The sequence below is a fragment of the Rhamphochromis sp. 'chilingali' genome (genome assembly GCF_963969265.1).
Source record: "Rhamphochromis sp. 'chilingali' genome assembly, chromosome: 18".
NCBI classification, from domain to species: Eukaryota; Metazoa; Chordata; class Actinopteri; order Cichliformes; family Cichlidae; genus Rhamphochromis; species Rhamphochromis sp. 'chilingali'.
This window is the reverse complement of record NC_137945.1, coordinates 18,353,220-18,371,466: the sequence shown is the minus strand read 5'-3', so window position 1 is coordinate 18,371,466 and position 18,247 is coordinate 18,353,220. Positions and strand designations below refer to the sequence as shown.

The 18,247-nt window shown below is 43.6% G+C and overlaps 2 protein-coding genes across 2 annotated transcripts in view; one reads left to right on the top strand and one right to left on the bottom strand.

Moving 5' to 3' along the window:
- Nucleotides 1-1,883, top strand: part of stau2 (staufen double-stranded RNA binding protein 2) — a 102,672-nt gene extending 100,789 nt beyond the window's left edge. Inside the window, exon 15 of the mRNA XM_080865409.1 lies at nucleotides 374-1,883. Coding sequence (XP_080721535.1) covers nucleotides 374-409 — 36 coding nt within the window. The 3' untranslated portion in view covers nucleotides 410-1,883. The remainder of the gene's footprint in view (nucleotides 1-373) is intronic.
- Nucleotides 1,884-6,755: 4,872 nt separating this feature from the next.
- rdh10a (retinol dehydrogenase 10a) lies at nucleotides 6,756-17,165 on the bottom strand. Its single transcript, XM_080865189.1, has 6 exons — nucleotides 16,540-17,165; nucleotides 15,980-16,215; nucleotides 9,502-9,600; nucleotides 8,325-8,470; nucleotides 7,610-7,741; nucleotides 6,756-7,482 (listed from the first exon to the last, which is right to left on the bottom strand). Exons 1-6 carry the CDS (start codon nucleotides 16,823-16,825, stop codon nucleotides 7,359-7,361), a joined length of 1,023 nt encoding a protein of 340 aa, XP_080721315.1. The 5' UTR covers nucleotides 16,826-17,165; the 3' UTR covers nucleotides 6,756-7,358.
- Nucleotides 17,166-18,247: the final 1,082 nt, after the last annotated feature.

Here is an 18,247-nt window from a genome sequence, read left to right as displayed (position 1 = left end):
CTGTTGCCAAGATGAAAACACAAAGCAGTACAAATTTGAACCTACTGTCTTATCATTGTCAGTGCTATCAGAGATGATTATGTCCTCCTAATAAAACAGCCCGAGAACAGGAGCCACAGCTGATCAGTTAGTGTGAAACAGACTGAGGTCAAGGGCTTGATAAGTGTCTTGACTCATAGCTGAAGCACTTTCAGTCTGTCTGCTTGGACGTTCTTTTACAACAACAATCACCTGTTTTTCTTTTTGACAAAGTATTACTCATTAAAGACTGATGGAATCTTTTCATGAGAAACCCGTAGAGTAAACTTCCCAGTACAGGAGTAATTATTGGCAGCATTCCCCTCCTAACTCAAAGTTTCACTTTTCGTTTCAGACCACTGAACCATGTGGGAGGGAGGACGGACATTAAACAGACTAACTCAGGCACCACCACTCAGGTCTGCAAGGATTCAAAGGCTGTCGTCTAGGAGCTGACAACCCCCCGAACCTCTCCTTCAACATACACACTCCCAACCCCGCCTCCTATAACCCTGATCCCACATAACCTCCAGCCACCACCCGCAGTCCCCACCCTACCCTCTCTACCCCTCACGATCGCCACTGTATCCTGCAAAACCTGTCAACATGCAATAGGGTGGATGTGCACCGAGAAATGACCGACTAAAACACCATTACCCGAGTCTATGTGAAGACAACGCTATCTTAACACGTTTATTGATGATTTCAGTCAAAATTTAGAGGACAAGATAAATGAATAAATACAATACAAGCTAATGATAAATGCATGGTACTGTGTAAAATCAAGGGAAGTCCAAAGCGATACCCTGCATAGACAATTTTCCCTTTGGATAGATGTTGGTATGGTTAAAACAAATAATGTACATCATGCCATTGAAATACAAAAGAAACACATTAGGGGAGAAAACCAACTTCCATACAGTAGCTTTTCTTTTCTTTTTCTTCGGGGGTTTTATATTTCCTTTTAATTTTTTATTTTGTTTTTTATTTGATCTTATTTGATTTTATCAATCTAACAATGCTTGAGTACTGTATTTAAAATTAACCAATGCCAGTGCTGTGAAAGTTGTAGTTGTTGTCTTCATATATAGTCACCCAGCTTACCTTGTATGCTGACATAAAAAAAGAGTTGATCTATCTATATGGATGTGTATGACTTTGCAAGAGTATCATATTCCAAAAAATAACACAGAAAAGTTTTTTTCATGTGGACAAAAAGGACAAAACTGGTGTTAGCAGTAATCAGTAGAAGTGTTGACCCCCCAGGAGGAAAGGTTGGGTTAACCTTTTCACATCCTGAGGGGGCCTACCTGTTTTAACATGACCCCGCACTGGCATAGCATCACTGGAGCATCACCTGATCAACGGCGGTGAATGGGCCGCCCCATGTGTACTTTTTAGGTCATAAAATAGGCCAGTTCTCCTCAACAGTGGCTAGGTTTTTCATTTTTTTGCACACATCCTCCAGTGCCAGTAAGCTTTCAGAATAACTCCAGAGAGGTTTTTTTTGTACGGTCTGCATGAAAAGTTCTCTCCATTCCAGTGATTTTATGTCAGTGGATCGTCCCCCCTTCCTCCCCCCTCCGCCCCACAGTTTTGTCGATCACATCTACACCCATTGTGTGTGTTGTATTGACCCACCAAGGCATCAACTGGGTGCTTTTAATGCCTGCATTCTGGAGTGCAGCTTTTGATTGAAGAGAGCCTGTAGCTCTAACCTGCAGGCTCTCTCTCCCTAAAGGCCACTTTGGATCACTTTGTCCACTGACATTGAGGATGTGTCTTCTTCTTCGCTGTGAGTGCGATGTGTAATAAGGCTGTCTGTTACTGAAATGCAGTAAAAACACCTCAGTTCATGTGGAAAAAAACTGTTTCTTTGTCTCTTCTTTGCTTCTTCAAACAGGTGTAAAAAACCAATATCTCAGTGAATGAAATTAATGTCATTTTCTTTCTAAAAAAGCCACTTTTCTTTGGCACATTTTTAAAGGAGACAATGTGAGCTTAGATTAGCTGTAGAGCCTAGTGCTGGCGAATGAACACTGATGGGATGTTACCTGCTGCTATTTAAATGGATTTTCATCAATTTTCCTTAAAAACTTCCCCCATCATACTAAACCAAAGTAAAAGCTGTTCATTTCTTTATCGTGTAGAAAAACTCGTAATTGCGCTTGTTTTTTCTATATTGAGAAATCTCAGGGATTAAATGTGGAGGTAAACTATGTTACAGTGACAGGAAGGGGGTGTTTCACAGGTGTAGCCCACTATCCCTCAAAGTGGGAGATGTGGTCCTGCTGGGGGAGACTGCTGCCATCGGGGAGCGCCATTGGGCCGTCACTCACCAGTCCTGGATGGTATTCACATGAATCCCAGAACCCAAATTTTCTTAGCATTATTATGATTACAATGATTTTAAGTTTTTGGCTGTCAAAATTAGTCATCAGTAAAATGTTGATGTCCAAAATTAACACTCCAAACTGCCCTGCAACAGATTGGCGACCTTTCCAGGGTTTATGTCCCGCTTCTTGCCATATGGTACCAGGGATAGGCTCCAGCCCGGCCACAACCCTGATAAGGACAAGCAGAAGACAATGGATGGATGAACTCCCCAAACTGCTGTTTCTCAGTTACATGAAAAGTTAGTGAGTCCTCCGGAATTGTCTGTATCCGTGTGTAAGTCACACAAATCCTTCTGTCTGATAAAGATCTTCCAGTGTGGGATGTTGGTGGATTTTCTTATGACACATTCACACATTCTTATTGGATCAGCATCATGGATTTCACTCAGCTGTTCTAAAACACTACTCTTCTCCTACCTTTCTTTGGTAGATTTGAATTGATTCCTGAAAATGTAAATCTTTGAGAAATTGAGTAATTTCATAGCTACATTTTGCACTTGTTGAGGACAAATTTCAGCTGCTTCCTTAATAAGTAACAGTTTAATTTCCTGAAGTGTCTTTGAGGGAAACAGCACGTCCACATTGACCTGCTTATTTGCCAAAAAGTTCCCAGATGTCCTTCACTTTCACTTTACTTTACAAATGAATAACTACAAAATCTCCGCATCATTCCAGCTAGTTAATCTCTACCACAAGCAAACCTACTTCTGTTAGTTTTCTTCCTTGTCATGAAGGACACAGTTGTGTGCTCTCCTTGTAGATTATCAGCACAGGGGTGTATTATATCCACCTTATCGATCTCACACTTCTGTTGCCGTTCTGTCACTTTTACTTGCCTCCTTCATGTAACTCCACCACCTGTGCCGTTCTCCAGAAATCCAACAGTCTCTGCATCACTAGACCTGCTGTGCTCTCCCCCATTAGAGAAATGGATGAGCGAATGGGACAGTGGCGCTCTAATTCAGCTTCACTAACTAATGGACTCAGCTGGCAGCTACATCTGCTAGCTATTGAGGAGCGCCAAAGCTGTTCACATACATTAGCAGCAGATCTCTGTTCCAGAAGCTTGTTCAGGTAGTGGCGGACCAGCTTGAGGCCATGTTAGACCCAAGATGAATGGCCTCACTTTGAACCAACCAATATGGGAAGTGAGCCTCACGTCCCAAAATAGAACAAAATCAATGGGACTGTGAAGCTTGTCTGTGCCATGCAAAAGGAAATGCCAGAGTCATTGATTTTTCCGTCTGAATTATGTCTCATTGACCCCCCCTTCCTGAAGTCCTCCTACTTAACACCAGGATTTAAAATAAAGGGAGGGGAATCCTGTAGAAGTTGATGAATGTCCAAGAAACACTACAAGGCAAAAACCTAATAGTTTTCTTGTATTTTGTGTACTTCACCACTCTATGTAAAGGGGTTGTTTCACATACTTACTGAGCTCCACTCAGTCCCAACAGTAGCTGGAAATGGCTGCGCTCGGTGCTGATTGCCTCTGTACACAGAGGGATTGAGACTGTCAGTACAACGCTCCCTCCTATAAGAAGTAATTTGCCACCGAGCAACTTTATCCAGCCCCGATTAGTCACAGCAGAGGAGCACTGTACGAAAAGGTTCGATAGAAACTCGCAGGGACCGATCAGCAGTGTCTGGAGGACGGCTGTGTTGTCTGTGGCGGACAAAAGGAATCGATTTGCTCTGTGGGGAGATAAGTGTCCGCGATCACACTGATAGCTGTTAGGAAGATTAACGCCAAGACTTTCCAGTTTAACAACTTAAGCATTTTTGGACATGACATTGATTAGCTGAGTCCAGACAAGGGGGAAAAGAAATCAGCGTCTGGTAATGAGTTTTATTCAATTGGGTTTTTGTAATCAGATTTTTGTAATCTGTTTATGGGAAATTAGATTCTAATGAACCCTGATCACATTTAAACATGTGTTATTAGTTAGAGTGACGAGAATTATTTGATTTTCATAACTACTATAAAATATGGTTGTTAAAATGTTTAAAATACTTTTTTCTTTTAAAGATAACTCATAAAAAATGCACAGGACCTGCAGTGAGTATGTACTGCAGTGCTGTTTATGAGTCATTTTACTAATTCTTAACATGAAAGATGCTTAAAGAGAAAAATGTATTTGCAGATTTGTATTATGCCAGTGCTTGGTGATAATCCAGTACATGAAAAATACAAATGTTTGCTTATTCTGAAGTATTTCAGTGTCATTTTGTTTTTGGTAGCTACTATATTTCGAGATAGTTTAACCCTGCTTAACTCACATTTACAAATGTTTCTAATTTCAGCTCGAAGAAAGTGTGCAAGCCACGTCTACAAGATAACTGCAAGAAATACCAGGGCTTACAGCACAGTCGGTTTCTAAAATTGTCTTTGTCTTATCAGTGTTTTCCTCAAGTTTCAGTTAATTCACTGACATAATTCGGAACTGGTAATGTTCTACAATAGATTTACACAATTTTATAAATAAAAGCAGTCAGTTTTTCCATGCTGGTGTCCAACTTTCTGTAATAAACTGCACTGTCTCTCACTAAAATCCCCCGAGTTGTTGTCAAATACCAAGAATGTGACCTCAAAGGCAACTCCAAGCCTGGCACAAACAACTCAGCAATTTGAACATGTGAATCCAAATGCAGCTCACGATAATGTGATGCTTTGTTGACACCAATTAGGAAATTTGATTTTCCCCTCCTCTGGGTAAGCAAAAGGTCAGGGTCAGATACATAAACAGCTCCGACAGAAGCGGTAGAGTTTTTGTGGCACCGATGGGTCCTTATTGTTCTTATTCTGACCTTCTGATGCCTTTTCTGTCATTTGGGACTTTTAGGTCCTCTTTCCTTTTTAGTGGTTCAGCGTGACACGCCTGACTTTCTGTGACCTTGATTGACTATTTCAGACTGTTGGGTAAGCACAAACAAAAAAAAAAAATCACATGCTTGCGTGTGCTGCATATAAGAGTATATTTACTTACAAAGACAAATGATTCTTACCATCTTTAGCCAACACCCATGTCTAAAGGGTGCCTGAGTCACCGTTTGAGGGCAGTGATACCGATACTAGTCGAAAAGAGAAGAAAAGGGCTGGGTGGGTGTCGCTGCAACAATGGAAACTGCACCCAAGAAATTCATCAGCATTGCAGAAGATCCTCTTTCCTGTCACTCACTGCAGTAATTCACTGAATTCAAAATAATTTCATTGTGCTCTGTGCTGAATAATGGTTTGATGTGAGGTTAGAGTGGATAACTACAGTCATCGCTGTGCAATTTATGACTGCAGCTCAGGTCACCAGACTTAGAGGCAGGAATGTGGGTGTAAACACTTCGCTGGAGGTCAGGATGCGAGTTTTCCCTTTTGATTATATTTAGATTTAGAGCATTTGTGCCTTTATTAGATGCAGAGATGAAGTGTGGGAAAACAGGAGTGGAATGACAGCTGCAGGCTGGATGTTGCACTCATGTGGTATGTCAGTATAAGTCAAACGGACAGTCGCGTGCTGACTGGCGGCTAAGAAGACACCGTGTAATAATCTAAATCACTTTATTAATTTAAGTTAGGTAGAGACACTAAACATTGGAACCACATTTGCTCTTCTATGGAGCAGTCTTCAGAAAAATTACAAAAAGAGGCTTATGTCATACTGTCAAAAAAAAAAAAAGGCAAAAAATAAGAGGTAGAGAATTTAGGCTCATCACTGTGACTGAAGGAATGATGCCTATTGGAATGTAGTTGAAATTCAGGGAAATAATAATAATAATAATAATGATAAAAAGGGTATATAAAACAGTCATTTATCAAATATGGTGGACACAGTTAGTTGGGGACACTGGGGTAATTCACAATATTTAAACATATACACTTTAACTGGACGAGGTGGACACTGGGCAGGTGTTAACTTTAGGGGAAAAAATAATAATGAAAAGCTGTCTTTAATACATTTCCCTCAATCACATCAGTGTTGAAACAGCAGTTTAAAGTGGAGCTTTTTTAAAAAGAAAAAAAAATACAACAATAGGTAACAAATTTACATTATGAACGCATTAAAAAAAGAAATTAAAATCATCAACTGGATTTCTCCCTAAGAAGTACATTCTGAATGTGTCGCGCATGCCAATTCAGCCCAGGACGCCACTCCCTCGTGCAGTGACAGGACCGCCGAGGGACACTGCTGAATCCCATTAGATTGGAAATGCTGTGAAGATTACAATCCGCTACAATCTGGCTATTGCAACGTTTCATTTGGATTGATATTAATATACGCTATATGCATCTAATGCAAGTATTGAACACAAGAAAAAAAAAGGAGTATCGTTAACTTAAATGGTGGGATTTTTTTTCTTTCCTGTTACTTTACTTTTGATGGCACGAGCTAAAAATCAGAGCCGGAGAAACTTGTTTCCTGACTGAAAAAGAGCCTCTGTGTGGGGTAGACGGAAATGCTGTGTTAATCCTTTCTACACGGAGAATGCTGGCAGTGTAGAAAAATCAGAAGAAGATAGACAAAAACCATCAGAAATTACAGTGCATGTCTACAAAAATAAAATAAGTGAAAAAAAGATTACTGTTTGTACAGTAACATACTGTATATTTCCACAATGACACTAGATAAGGCTGGTGACTACATTACGTAAATAGTTAATTACTGGATATCTTTTTCTGTATGATTTCAAAACTAGTGACACAGTATATAGATGTTGGTTTCTTTAAACAAACTTAAAAAAAAAAAAGACAAAAAATAAATCCTTTGTAGTACACAGCTTTCTTTGTTCCAGAGGAACAATATGGTAAACCTTTGCATTTGCTCAATGCAAGTGCACCAGTCTAGATTCAGTCTTTTTTTTTTCTTTTTTTCCTTCCATCTCTGTCCTCAGTGGTTGTTTCCTCATACTTGCAGGTTTAAATTCCCCTGTTCATATTGCAAACAGCACCCCCTAGATCCCATTCTTTGCCTCATTGTTGTTCATGGCCTCCTTTCTCTGAGCTAGGAAGGGGTACATGCACTTGTCGGCGCCTAGGAACCGGTACATGCACACAATGGCCTCGAAGGGCAGGATGCTGTGGAGACAGGACGGAGATAAGATTAGCGAGAGACACTGGATACCCCTGCGCAGTACACTGAAGGCCGATGGAGTGGGCCGGGAGGGTGGGGGTGGAGGGTTAAAACGAAAAAGAGGCAGCTCACCTTTTCATGAAGTTGACCATGTAGACGATGCGAGGCGTGCAGATCATGGGCTGGTCGGTGAGGATGGCCCTCATGGCTTGTTTCACGCAGAACTCTGGCTTCAGAGGAGGGAGAAAGGGTTCGATTTCCTTCCTGAAGGGAAAGAAATCACGGTCATCATTGAGAAAGGAATTCAGGGAAAATGTGCGTCAAATTTAGTTAAACTAATTAAATTTATGAGGAAATACGATTAGGGATGATTGAAGTCATTCAGTAAATTAACGTGGGTGGAAACATGAGAGGAAGTCTGAGAACACTTCAAGGAGTGCTGACAAACTTCAGGAAATCCATGAACATAAGTGATACTGGTACTAAGGATTGCTCCAAAATGGTGGGGCAATAAAGACAGAGCACATGCCAGCTGCTGACTGCACCCATCAAACAAAGTGAGGACTATTAGAGCAGCACGGAGGGCGGAGGGGAGAGGAGGCTAGCCCAGGTGCACCTGTTGGTGAGGTTTTCCCCTGGGAAAACAAAGTAGCCCTCTTTGTTTAAGCAGTGTTGACCTAAGGAATACCACTCACTTTATAATAACTGTAACACCACAGATTGTCAGCTGCCGCTTTGAAGTTTTAAAAATGGGTGTTTGAGGCCGTTTAATGAAGTGGAGATTACAGGTGACAAACTCACTGCAGGTGCACGAAAGCTTATTAAAGAGGACACACTGGCTGCTAACCTTATCCTGCAGCCTTTAAACATTCCTGTGTCGACCAGGTACGGGCACACCAGAGTCATACTGATGCCGTCCTTCTCTGAGGCCTTTAGCTCGTGGCTCAGCGACTCGTGGAACCCGATGGCACCGAACTTGCTGGCACAGTAATCCTGAGGGAAAGAAGAGAGGGAGAGAGAACGGGTTAGCTCCGTAAACCCCCTGCCTGCACCCAGGGACTACAGAACACTATGAAACATGCCCCGTGGCCACAGAGGTCTCTCTTTGCTGTTAATGATACATCCTCCACGCACAAAAAACAACAAGAACAAAAAAAAAAAACCCAGAGTGAGTCCGCTGTTCTACGGTTTCATTAGCATTCTTCTCCAATGCTTCAGGAGACTGCGCTGCTTGGCGGGAAGGTTTTGATGTGGTTCACTGTGGAAATAATCTATTTTTTTTTAAAGAAAAAGACCTGGGCAAACACAGATGCATGTCGATAAACAGAAAGAGGACAAAGGGATTGGTCTGTGCCCACATGACAGGCGATGGCTTTGGTTCTAACTTGCACGTCTGAAATGACATTTCAGGCATTTCCAGGAACCGTAAAAGCGTGACCAAAAAAAGAGTAGGCTTAATTTTTACGGATAAATGCTTAAACAAAAGTCAAATGTTATCCCTACAGACTGTTAGAAATGGATACTGTTCTCAGCTAAGGGGATAAATGAGAGCTCTGTTCCCTGACATATGAAAATGAAACACTCTAGGAGGACCACCGGTTAAATGACCCCCCAGTAAATATTTTATTATGCATTTAAAAAAAAAAAAACTATAGGAAGGAAAACCAAAACCATATCCATTGAAAGCTGCTGTGAACTGAATACTGAGTGAACACCAAGTTGTTCACAAAGCAGTGATGAAGATGTCTCTGTCCCTCGGGGGAGCTGTCAGCTCATTCTGGCCCTGGGGCCAGAGCCCAATAGGGGCCCCACACCCCCACTGCTGAAGATAGAGGAATCTATAAGAGGCTCCCAATGCTCATCTGTGTTCCTAAATTTAACGGGTGGAGGGACAACTAGAGAAAGGGGGCCTAACCTCCCCCCGTCTCAGTGTGCTAGCTGGCACGGACGCCTTTGGGGAACAGCACTGGTTTTGGATGGTGGGAAAGATGGGATGTGCATGTGTTGTTGTGTATGATACTAACCTCCACTCCAGCTGTGCTAAATAAACCCAGGGAGCTGGCAACCGTCACAATGTGGCCATGATTCAGCTCCAGCATCTTGGGGAGAAACGCCTTGGTGGTCTAAAGGGGGGAAGGACAGAAGAGACAGAAGGGCAAAGAGAAAAAAGAGGAAGGTTAGTTCACTTGTGCAGTTTGTCTGTGCCAGAGCCCTTTGATCCTCTCTGCCTTCCCTCTCATCCCCCCCTCCTCTGTTTCTCTCCCTTCTCCATGGTGATGCACAGAGAGGCGTCTGAATGAGAATTCATAACATGCATAAAAACAGACCGAGCGCTGGAGGTGCAGCATTTGAAAATATAAACATAGAACTTCTATCCTTTCCGAGTCAGTTACTGAAGAGGGGAAAGATGAAATGTCGCCCTCTCCGTACAGTCTGTGCTTTTCCCACACAGATCTGGTGCCCGCCGTTGGGCCCTGCACTAAAGAGCTGGTGACAACACCAATCACGGGCCTCCGTTCACTCAACACTTCCAACAATACAGTCAGGCTTCTCATCTACCTACACGGCCTCGCGCCCGGCCGGAGCGCCAGCCAGCAGAACAGTCTACAAGATGAAAGCGTTTCTAACTGGAGTGGTTCCACTGGTGAGTCCGGTGGCGCTAGCGAGGGCGGTGAGAGGAGCAACACACAGAGTTAGCCGTTACACTTGATTAACCTATGGATTCATTCCTCATTCTGCCCGTCAGCTGACTTTGGAGTTGCCCTGGACACAGCGTGAGCCAATCAGCAGGTGTGACATGTGACGGCAATGATAGGAACTGACCAATCACTCTCCCACTAGGAGGTCTACAAAAACAACCATCAGGCCTTTTGTTGGGAGCAGAGCTAAATCTATTCCAGTCAGATGTGTGCTGCCATAGTGAAGAACAATGCACGCGTCCTTGAGGACTGTCAAAATGTTACTGAGGCAAGACACACACACACACACACACACACACACACACACACACACACACACACACACACACACACACACACACACACTAGACTGAGACTTCAACTAGCCTAGTAATTAATAAATAATGATCATCACAAGGGCTACAGCTACAGCCTGCAGTATGTATTGCTTTTCAGCCCAATAACTGGACCTTTCCAAGACATCTTTGGGAAAGAAAGCTGTTTTCTGTGGTTGCTGTTATATTGGTTAGCACTGTAGAGAAACGATTCAGCCTCCTTTATAAACATTTTCCTGGATCGGACGCAGAGCCAGCGAGACGAGAGAGCGCGGTACCAGGTAGTACAGCCGTGAAACCTCTGGTAGGGGGAGGACGAGCCTCATTAAAACTGCACCCAGAGATTAACTGCATCGGCCCTACTGACCTGAAGCGTAATCTCCGTTAAGCTTGACATTTGCGTTTAGAGGTCCCTCTCCTTGTTTAGTGAGGTAAATAAAACTGGAAGCAATAACTCACGTTTACAGAGTGGTTTAAAGGAAGGTGACTTCATCGCTTCGGAGTTTATTCTACAGTCAGGTATAACTGATCTGACTCCGTTCCAAACATCTGCACTTTTCCAGGACATAAATTGCTGCAATATTCAAGTCATTGAATGATGGGGCCTAAAGAGAGGGAGTGAGAGAACATGAAGCCCGGGCAAAAGCTGAGAAAGACCTCTGCGAGCCAGAATGGCAGTGAAAGAGGGAGGGAGTTGCGTGCAAATGAAGCATTAACTTAAGATATGCCCGTAGCTGATTTGAGCCAGCGTCCCCCCCACCCCACTCCCACAGCAACTTTTAGAGAGTGGGGAATGACTCGATCTGGCACATACATTATTAGCAAAGCCAATACACAAATTCAATTGGACAATTCTGCTGAGTGGTCTGAGGGGAACTGAGAGGAAAGGATGATTTCCTCTGATCGAGGACGGGTCTAAATGTGACCGACCGTCCCATCTCTCCCCACCCGCCCTGCTTCTCATGGCAATCCTGGCATGTGGGTATGACCCCCACTGACCTCTCAGACACAAAATGTGTGAAGGCAACCGGGGGCTCGTGTCTTACATCAGAGCTGCCGTAATTGGGTCTCAACGCTCCCTTGTTCCGCTAAATTACCCGCTGACACAGCCGGGCCTCCTTGGCCTATGTGGGGGTGCCCTGCCCGCTGCACCCCCTAATTGGTGCGTGCCCCCAGGAGCATTTAAGCCACACAAAGCTTCTTGCAGCTGGGGTGTCAGGCTGCATTAGTGCTAGCGCCTGACCAACAGGAATATGAACAAAATATTGGCCTTTGCGTAGGACCAGATGGCCATTTAATTGGGCTGAGTTCTCCCTGGACGAGAGAACCAAGTTGGGAGGGAGAAAAAAAATGCCTGAGCTCCGGAGCTTGTCCGATCCTGTAGTAGATCATGAAATCTGAGTGGGCTGGGCTGACGTTAGTGGTCATCGGGGATGACTGATGCAGATTGTTTATGTTGTATTGACCATACCAAGTGGTAGCCATCCCCTGCGCACAGCTCAAACTCTCAGTTTGGAGAACTGCTCTCTAGAAAACATCAGTGCACAAACATAACCTCAAAGCTCATCTGTAGGCTCAGGTTTTCCCCAGGTATGGTGTTTTATGACTGGTCAATTTGATTTTCTGGACAAATTAGGAGCTGGATAAGGAATTATAATTGTTTTATAGTCACGTTTTAAGCCATGGGCTTTATCTGAATAATGAAATCATAATTTTAATTCTGCTTTTGTGGTGGTTCAGGAGGTAGAGGTCATCTACCAATCGCAAAGTTGGTGGTTTGATCCTTGATTGCTCCAGTCCAACAGCAAAGTAACCTTGGGTGAGATACTGATCCCCAAGTTGTATAGAAAGCACTTACGCAGAGAGAGAAAGTGATTGTATGACTGAGTGTGACTGGGTGAATGAGGTAAGTTGTATAAAGTGCTTCGAGAATAGTAAAGCACTATATAAGCACCAGTCTATTAACATTTTCCTATAAAAATGTTTTATGTTTTTTTTTATAAGTTTCTATAAAAAAGTAATGAATATTGTATGAGAACCATTAATGTCACAATAGCTGCTCAGAGTGATGATTCACAGAATCTCATGATCTTTTTTGTTCTTTATCCCTTTGCTTTTCTTAGTATCCACTTTATTCGTTTAATTCTATTTGAACTGAAAAACAACTTTTTCAAAGAATCAGTCAAGTTTTTGTTTTTGTAATGAAAGGAAAAAGATTCTTTAGTACCATCTTATAAAATCTTTGGACAGAACAAGGAATATAAAAGAGTTAAAAAATAAAAAAAAAAGCTCCCAAAAAAACAAACAATCATAATGAACACTCTTTCGCAGTCATTTTAAGAACTAAACTGCTAAATGGACGGGGGTAATCTTCAGACCAAAACACTAGAAAAATATAATTATCTACAGCCCATGAACAGGTATGTACGGGAGGAGAACAGTGACACGGCCATGGCTAGCTTCACTGCGGGGTACAGGTGCACTGGGCTTGAGGAGGGGCCCATATAAAACCAGTCAAGTAGGACCCTTCTGCCTGGCTGCCTCCTTTCTCTGGCTACAGCAGGAATGCGGCCTGCGGAACTTGGCTCCTGTCGCCTGGCATCTTGTCAAGCTGATCCACAGACAAGAAACCAATTGTCAGATAAAGTGGGTCAGCAGCAGCTTACCATTACCCTCTCGCCTGTGGATGGGACGGCAGTGCCTTCCTTCCCCTTTTCTTTCCCCTGCTCTTTTCCCGCCGTGTCGCTCCCGAGCACTCGGTGAGTTCGTGCTGTCGCACAAGAGGTGTAGGATTTCCACGAGAGGGCGGATAGCCGCTTATTGTTCACGAGCCACCTGTTGGATAACCAGCTCAAGATGCTGAGGATCATTTCCTCTCATGTCATTCCACTAAACACACACGCTAATCCTCAAAAACAAACTCTGGTGACACTGGTGGAATGACTGCACAGCCCCTTTCCCAGCATGACTAAGAACCGAGTTGCAAACATCACAAATTGCCAGCTGGACTAATCAAAGCATCGTCAGACAAATTCAAAGTGATGACCCCCCCCCCTTCTCATAAAAAACCTAAAGGGAGGAAGGGACTGAATCATAGCGGTTAGCGTGTGTGTGGCAGAGCCGGATGAACAGCGCTGGCCTCCGTGACTCCCATGCAGCTGCACCCACTGCCTCCAAATCATGTTGGGAGGAGTCAGAGGGGCCTGTGGAAGGAAGACAGAAGAAGTGTGGGGTCTGAGCCGGGCCTGTTTGGCAGACACCCACGCGACACTACGATTACCATCCGCTTCCTGCTCACAACTCCATCCCTGCCTTATTCCAATACTCTGTCCAACAAATGAGGACTTGCTTATTTTTACACCCAGCTGTGCCATTTGTGGGAAATGCTTTGAACTTGCAGCCATTTGCAGTTGAAATCGTGGCTGTTTAAAAACCGTCCGGGATTATGGAGAGGAGGAAGCTAGGTTTGGAGGGCTTGACATTGCCATTACAGTGTTTTGCCAAACAGTGACACAGAAAAAGCAGAGTACGATACGTGCCTAAAGAAAACACACACCAGGCCTTTCTACGCGCACTGCTGAGACATCAAAATATATTTTTAAAAAAAAGAAAAGAGAAGCTTGTCAGTGTGGAAAAAAATGACAAGCACACTTGGAAACCTGCTTCTGTAAACTGATCATAATAGCTGTTCTTGCACTTTTCAAATACAAATTCTCCTATAACATACCTTTAGGGATAGCATTTTGTAAAACATGTGAAAACACGTGCCTTAACAGGTTTTTAAAGCCGGCCTAAAAGCCTTTCACGACGCGGACATAGACTGAAGTTATTTGTTGAGTCAAAAACCACAAGTAAGCCGTTGGAGGTACCTGTTGTTCAGAAAAAAAGGGGAGAAAAAAAAATTAAAAATCAAAAGGTTTATATAATACCTGCCACCTGCATGCAGTGACTAACTGCAGTGAGTTTGAAAGGAAAGTGGACAGTGCCCCTGTTAGTTTAATCTCTATTCATCTAGCTTGTGTCATTAATGAACCACATCCTCCATTCTGGCTGTCACCATTCATTAAGTCCTTCTTTCATCTGCTCCCCCCCTCCGCACACACACACCTCTAAAGAAACCACGCTCACCATAGAATACAGGAAAACACAAACATCTATTTAAAAAAAAAAATCTACTACCAAATCACTGGACCCTGACTCCAAATCCTGGATTTAAAGAGCACTGAGATATCCAGCAGAATGCTTGAATGGAGCATCCATTAAAGAGGAAATCCGCACAACCTACGTGAGCGATGCCACAAGAGATTTTTCATGCTCGATTAGGAAGCTTGAAGTCACTGTGGTTTCATGGCATGACTGAGAATGCCGTTCTCTGTAAACAACAAATAAAATAAAAAGATAAGAGCCTGGGGCCAAAGTCTCAAAACTGAAGATATTCTGGATCACTTGACAATATGTTGTGACAACTAAATTCACGCATGAAGTGGTGAATTCAGAACCAGTCTGCCAGGTGAAAGACTTATTCTCAATCCATGCGGTTTACTCCAAACAAAGCTTATAAGCCAAATTTACACAGTCGTTGCTGCTGTTCCACAGGGGGTGGCTATAGTGAAGAAATGCAATCGATTCTCATAAGGTTGGTCTAAAGGCTCCAAAAGAGTAAACATCCATCTTTAAAATGAATAAAGCTCTTTATTAAATTTCTAATAGCTTTGGGAGTCTGCAACCACAGTCTTCCCACACCCCAAAAACACACAGACACACAAAAAAACCTGTGATAGCGCTTAACTGGTTACACGCTACAGCTTATGCTTATCTAAAGCGGAGCATATTCACTCTATCAAGTCCACGTAGCCTCTCAGATAAGTAGTCACACTGAAAGGCTCGAGGAACGGAGCCAGAGTAAAAATCTGATATGCAACAAATCACCAACTGCCAGCAAAATGTGGTGAGCTGATCTAAGCTACGTACAGAACCCCGTTTCCATCACGCACAGTCGGTTTGTGCAGATCTGTGCAGCTGAGGAGATGAGACGGAGCCGCTGACATACCTCTGGGATCATCATCGGCTGTGGCTGCCAAAGCGGAGCAAAGGCAAAGATTTTAAAAAGCCAAACCCGTGACTTTCCTCTGGCAGAATGAAAGCAAGTGGAGCTGAAATCTGAACATGCAAGGCAACTATTTATGGTCATAGTTTCTTAGGCCTGGAGGCACACACACACACACACACACACACACACACACACACACACACACACACACACACACACACACACACACACACACACACACCTTTGATTCTTCAGTTTGGCACAGAGAAGGATAAGATTATGAACAGGCATACGAGTCAGAGCGGAGACATTCCTGTGAACCTGGCATCACAGTTAACACATTCAGCAACACTGTTCTCACTGAAACTTGGGCACACACATTATAACTTCACAATAACCTCAGAGTCGCCTTATTACAACAGCTTCTACATCGGCTCACCCAGAAGTGTGCGTGACAGTTGACCACCATGGTCCGCTCGATCAGCTCGTCGGGACACTCCAGGAGGTGATGGCCAGAGACGACGCCGGCGTTGTTGATGAGTATGTCCACCTCTCCCACCTCCCGGCGCACCTTCTCCGCTGTGGAATACACACTCTCGCGCTTCCCTACATCACACACATAGGTGTAGACCTGCGGCTGGAAAGGTGGGACTTCCTCTACCCCTCCAACAGGTCCTGCAGAGAGAAGGGGGGGGGGGGGGGGGGGGGGGGGATAAAAGACAGGGAAAGATTAAGATTATCAAAGTTAATACAGCGAAATTAGGTGAAACTGTTTAAAAACGTTCTGTCTCCATATGGAAATATCATTCCACTGTTTGGTTATTTAAAATGAAATTTTTGAAAATCTGAGGCTGTGTCCAGTTTAACTGACTCCCTCTGACACACTTTAGTTTATTCATTCTTACACTGATCAGGACTGCAGTGTGTGTTCTTTAAATAACACTCCACCGCCCAGAAAGCCGGCTGCCAGCCTTAAAGCTTCAAAGAAAACACTCTTACCGTCTTTGGTTACTGGAGTGTCCAGTTCATGGTAAATCTGGCGCACCATCTCCGCCGTCTCCTCGTTGCTTTGGCTGTTTATGTCCCATAAGACCAGTATCGCTCGTCTCCGGGCGAACTCCTTGGCGAACAGCCGCCCGAGGCCGCTTCCAGCGCCGGTGATCAAGCACACCTGTCCCGCCACGCTTTTCTCCTTTGGCCGCACAATCCACTTGGCTCCGGCAGTTAAAAAAGCCCAGAGCACCTTCAGAATAACTACGAAGAACTCCGCAATTATTATCATCATCTTGGCCAAAGCTTTCTATCAATTCAAATAAGCGGCGGAAGACGCGCAGGGGACTGTTTCCTTCTTGCAACCTGTTTGCAGCAGACAGGATCAGGGAAACACCGACAAACTTGGATCACAGGAATAACGGCCTATAGAAATATGGTTTAAAAGACACAAAAAAATGCGAAAGAAACTTAGGCGCATGCAGGACAGATGTATGAGTGGAGTGCGAGTTCAGATGCTGCTCGGTAAGAGTCCAGTTGCCACTATAACGCACAGTTGCAGTGAGTTATGAGCAGCTACTATCAAGTGAGCCTCCTACTTCCTCTGCTGCCTCTCCACTCATCTCACTGTGGAGCGCACCTCAGGCGCTATTTATGCTGTTCAGCCATCAACGCTGGACCCAATAGGAGAGGGACTTGAGCGCCTGTCAGAATGAAGGTGATGTAACCTGAAAGATTTTAACACGAATCTCGGACTTTTTTTTGTATCCTCAAGGAAGATTAGACATTAAGCTTCCCTCCTGTTTGAAAAGACTGCTTACTTGTGCGTCTCTGCGTGCGTGTTTGCGCGTTTTAGGAAAATCCCAACAATGTAAAGTTTGATAACAAGTTGTTTAAAGATATAATTAATCTTAACAGCTTAAACTCAGAAAGCCACGAGCCACCGATCAGGCCGCACTGGACCTGTAAGTCCAGGTCAATGTCCAGCCATACGTGGAGCAAACTAAAATATCATGTTTACAAAGTATTCCCACTTTACGTTATTATTATATGTTACACATTATTTTTTCTGTTAATCAGAAACTACACTTAAAGTTATAAGCCAGCTCAAGACATATCCCAGCTTTGCCTGCAAAGATTCCCTGAGATCCCCACGGAGGAAAGTGAAGTCGGTCGGTTAGGTAAGCCACGCACCCGGCCAGAAAAGTGATACTTCCACGCGCAAATCGTTACGCGATCACGTTTCTTCCTAATTAATATAGCCTAATTACCCTTTAATTACAATAATAATAATAAACAAAACAGGCGCACACGAATCGTCTCCATTGTGAACACGTTCATTGCCGCTTTGCAGCTCCCCCCACACCTCAGGCTATTGTTTACACCTCTTCCAGGTTGTGCAACCTTTGCCAGCAGCCTCTCACTTGTGCTTGTTTTGTGGGCGTGTCTGAGGAACAAACAGCTGATGGAAGAATCCTTTGTAGATTCTAAGGATAAAACAAATACGTGAAAAACACCTCCGGGGAAATGTCCTCTCCAAATGTAACAATGTGCCCAAAAAGGCAAGAAAATTACAGATAAAAAAGGCACTCTGCTTTTTCAAGAGTATTAAATGATTGATGGGCTTTAACGCTGGCTCGTTTAATACAAGGCAACATTTTTAATATAAAACTACCTGCACTGGAACAGTCAAATTGAGAAGCTGACCAATGGCAAA

Coding starts and splice junctions, on each gene's coding strand:
- rdh10a (XM_080865189.1), bottom strand. CDS start 16,825: ATGATGATAATAATTGCGGAGTTCTTCGTAGTTATTCTGAAGGTGCTC. Junction 16,216..16,539: donor CACTCCAGTAACCAAAGACG/GTAAGAGTGTTT, acceptor TTCTCTCTGCAG/GACCTGTTGGAGGGGTAGAG. Junction 7,483..7,609: donor ATGGTCAACTTCATGAAAAG/GTGAGCTGCCTC, acceptor CTGTCTCCACAG/CATCCTGCCCTTCGAGGCCA.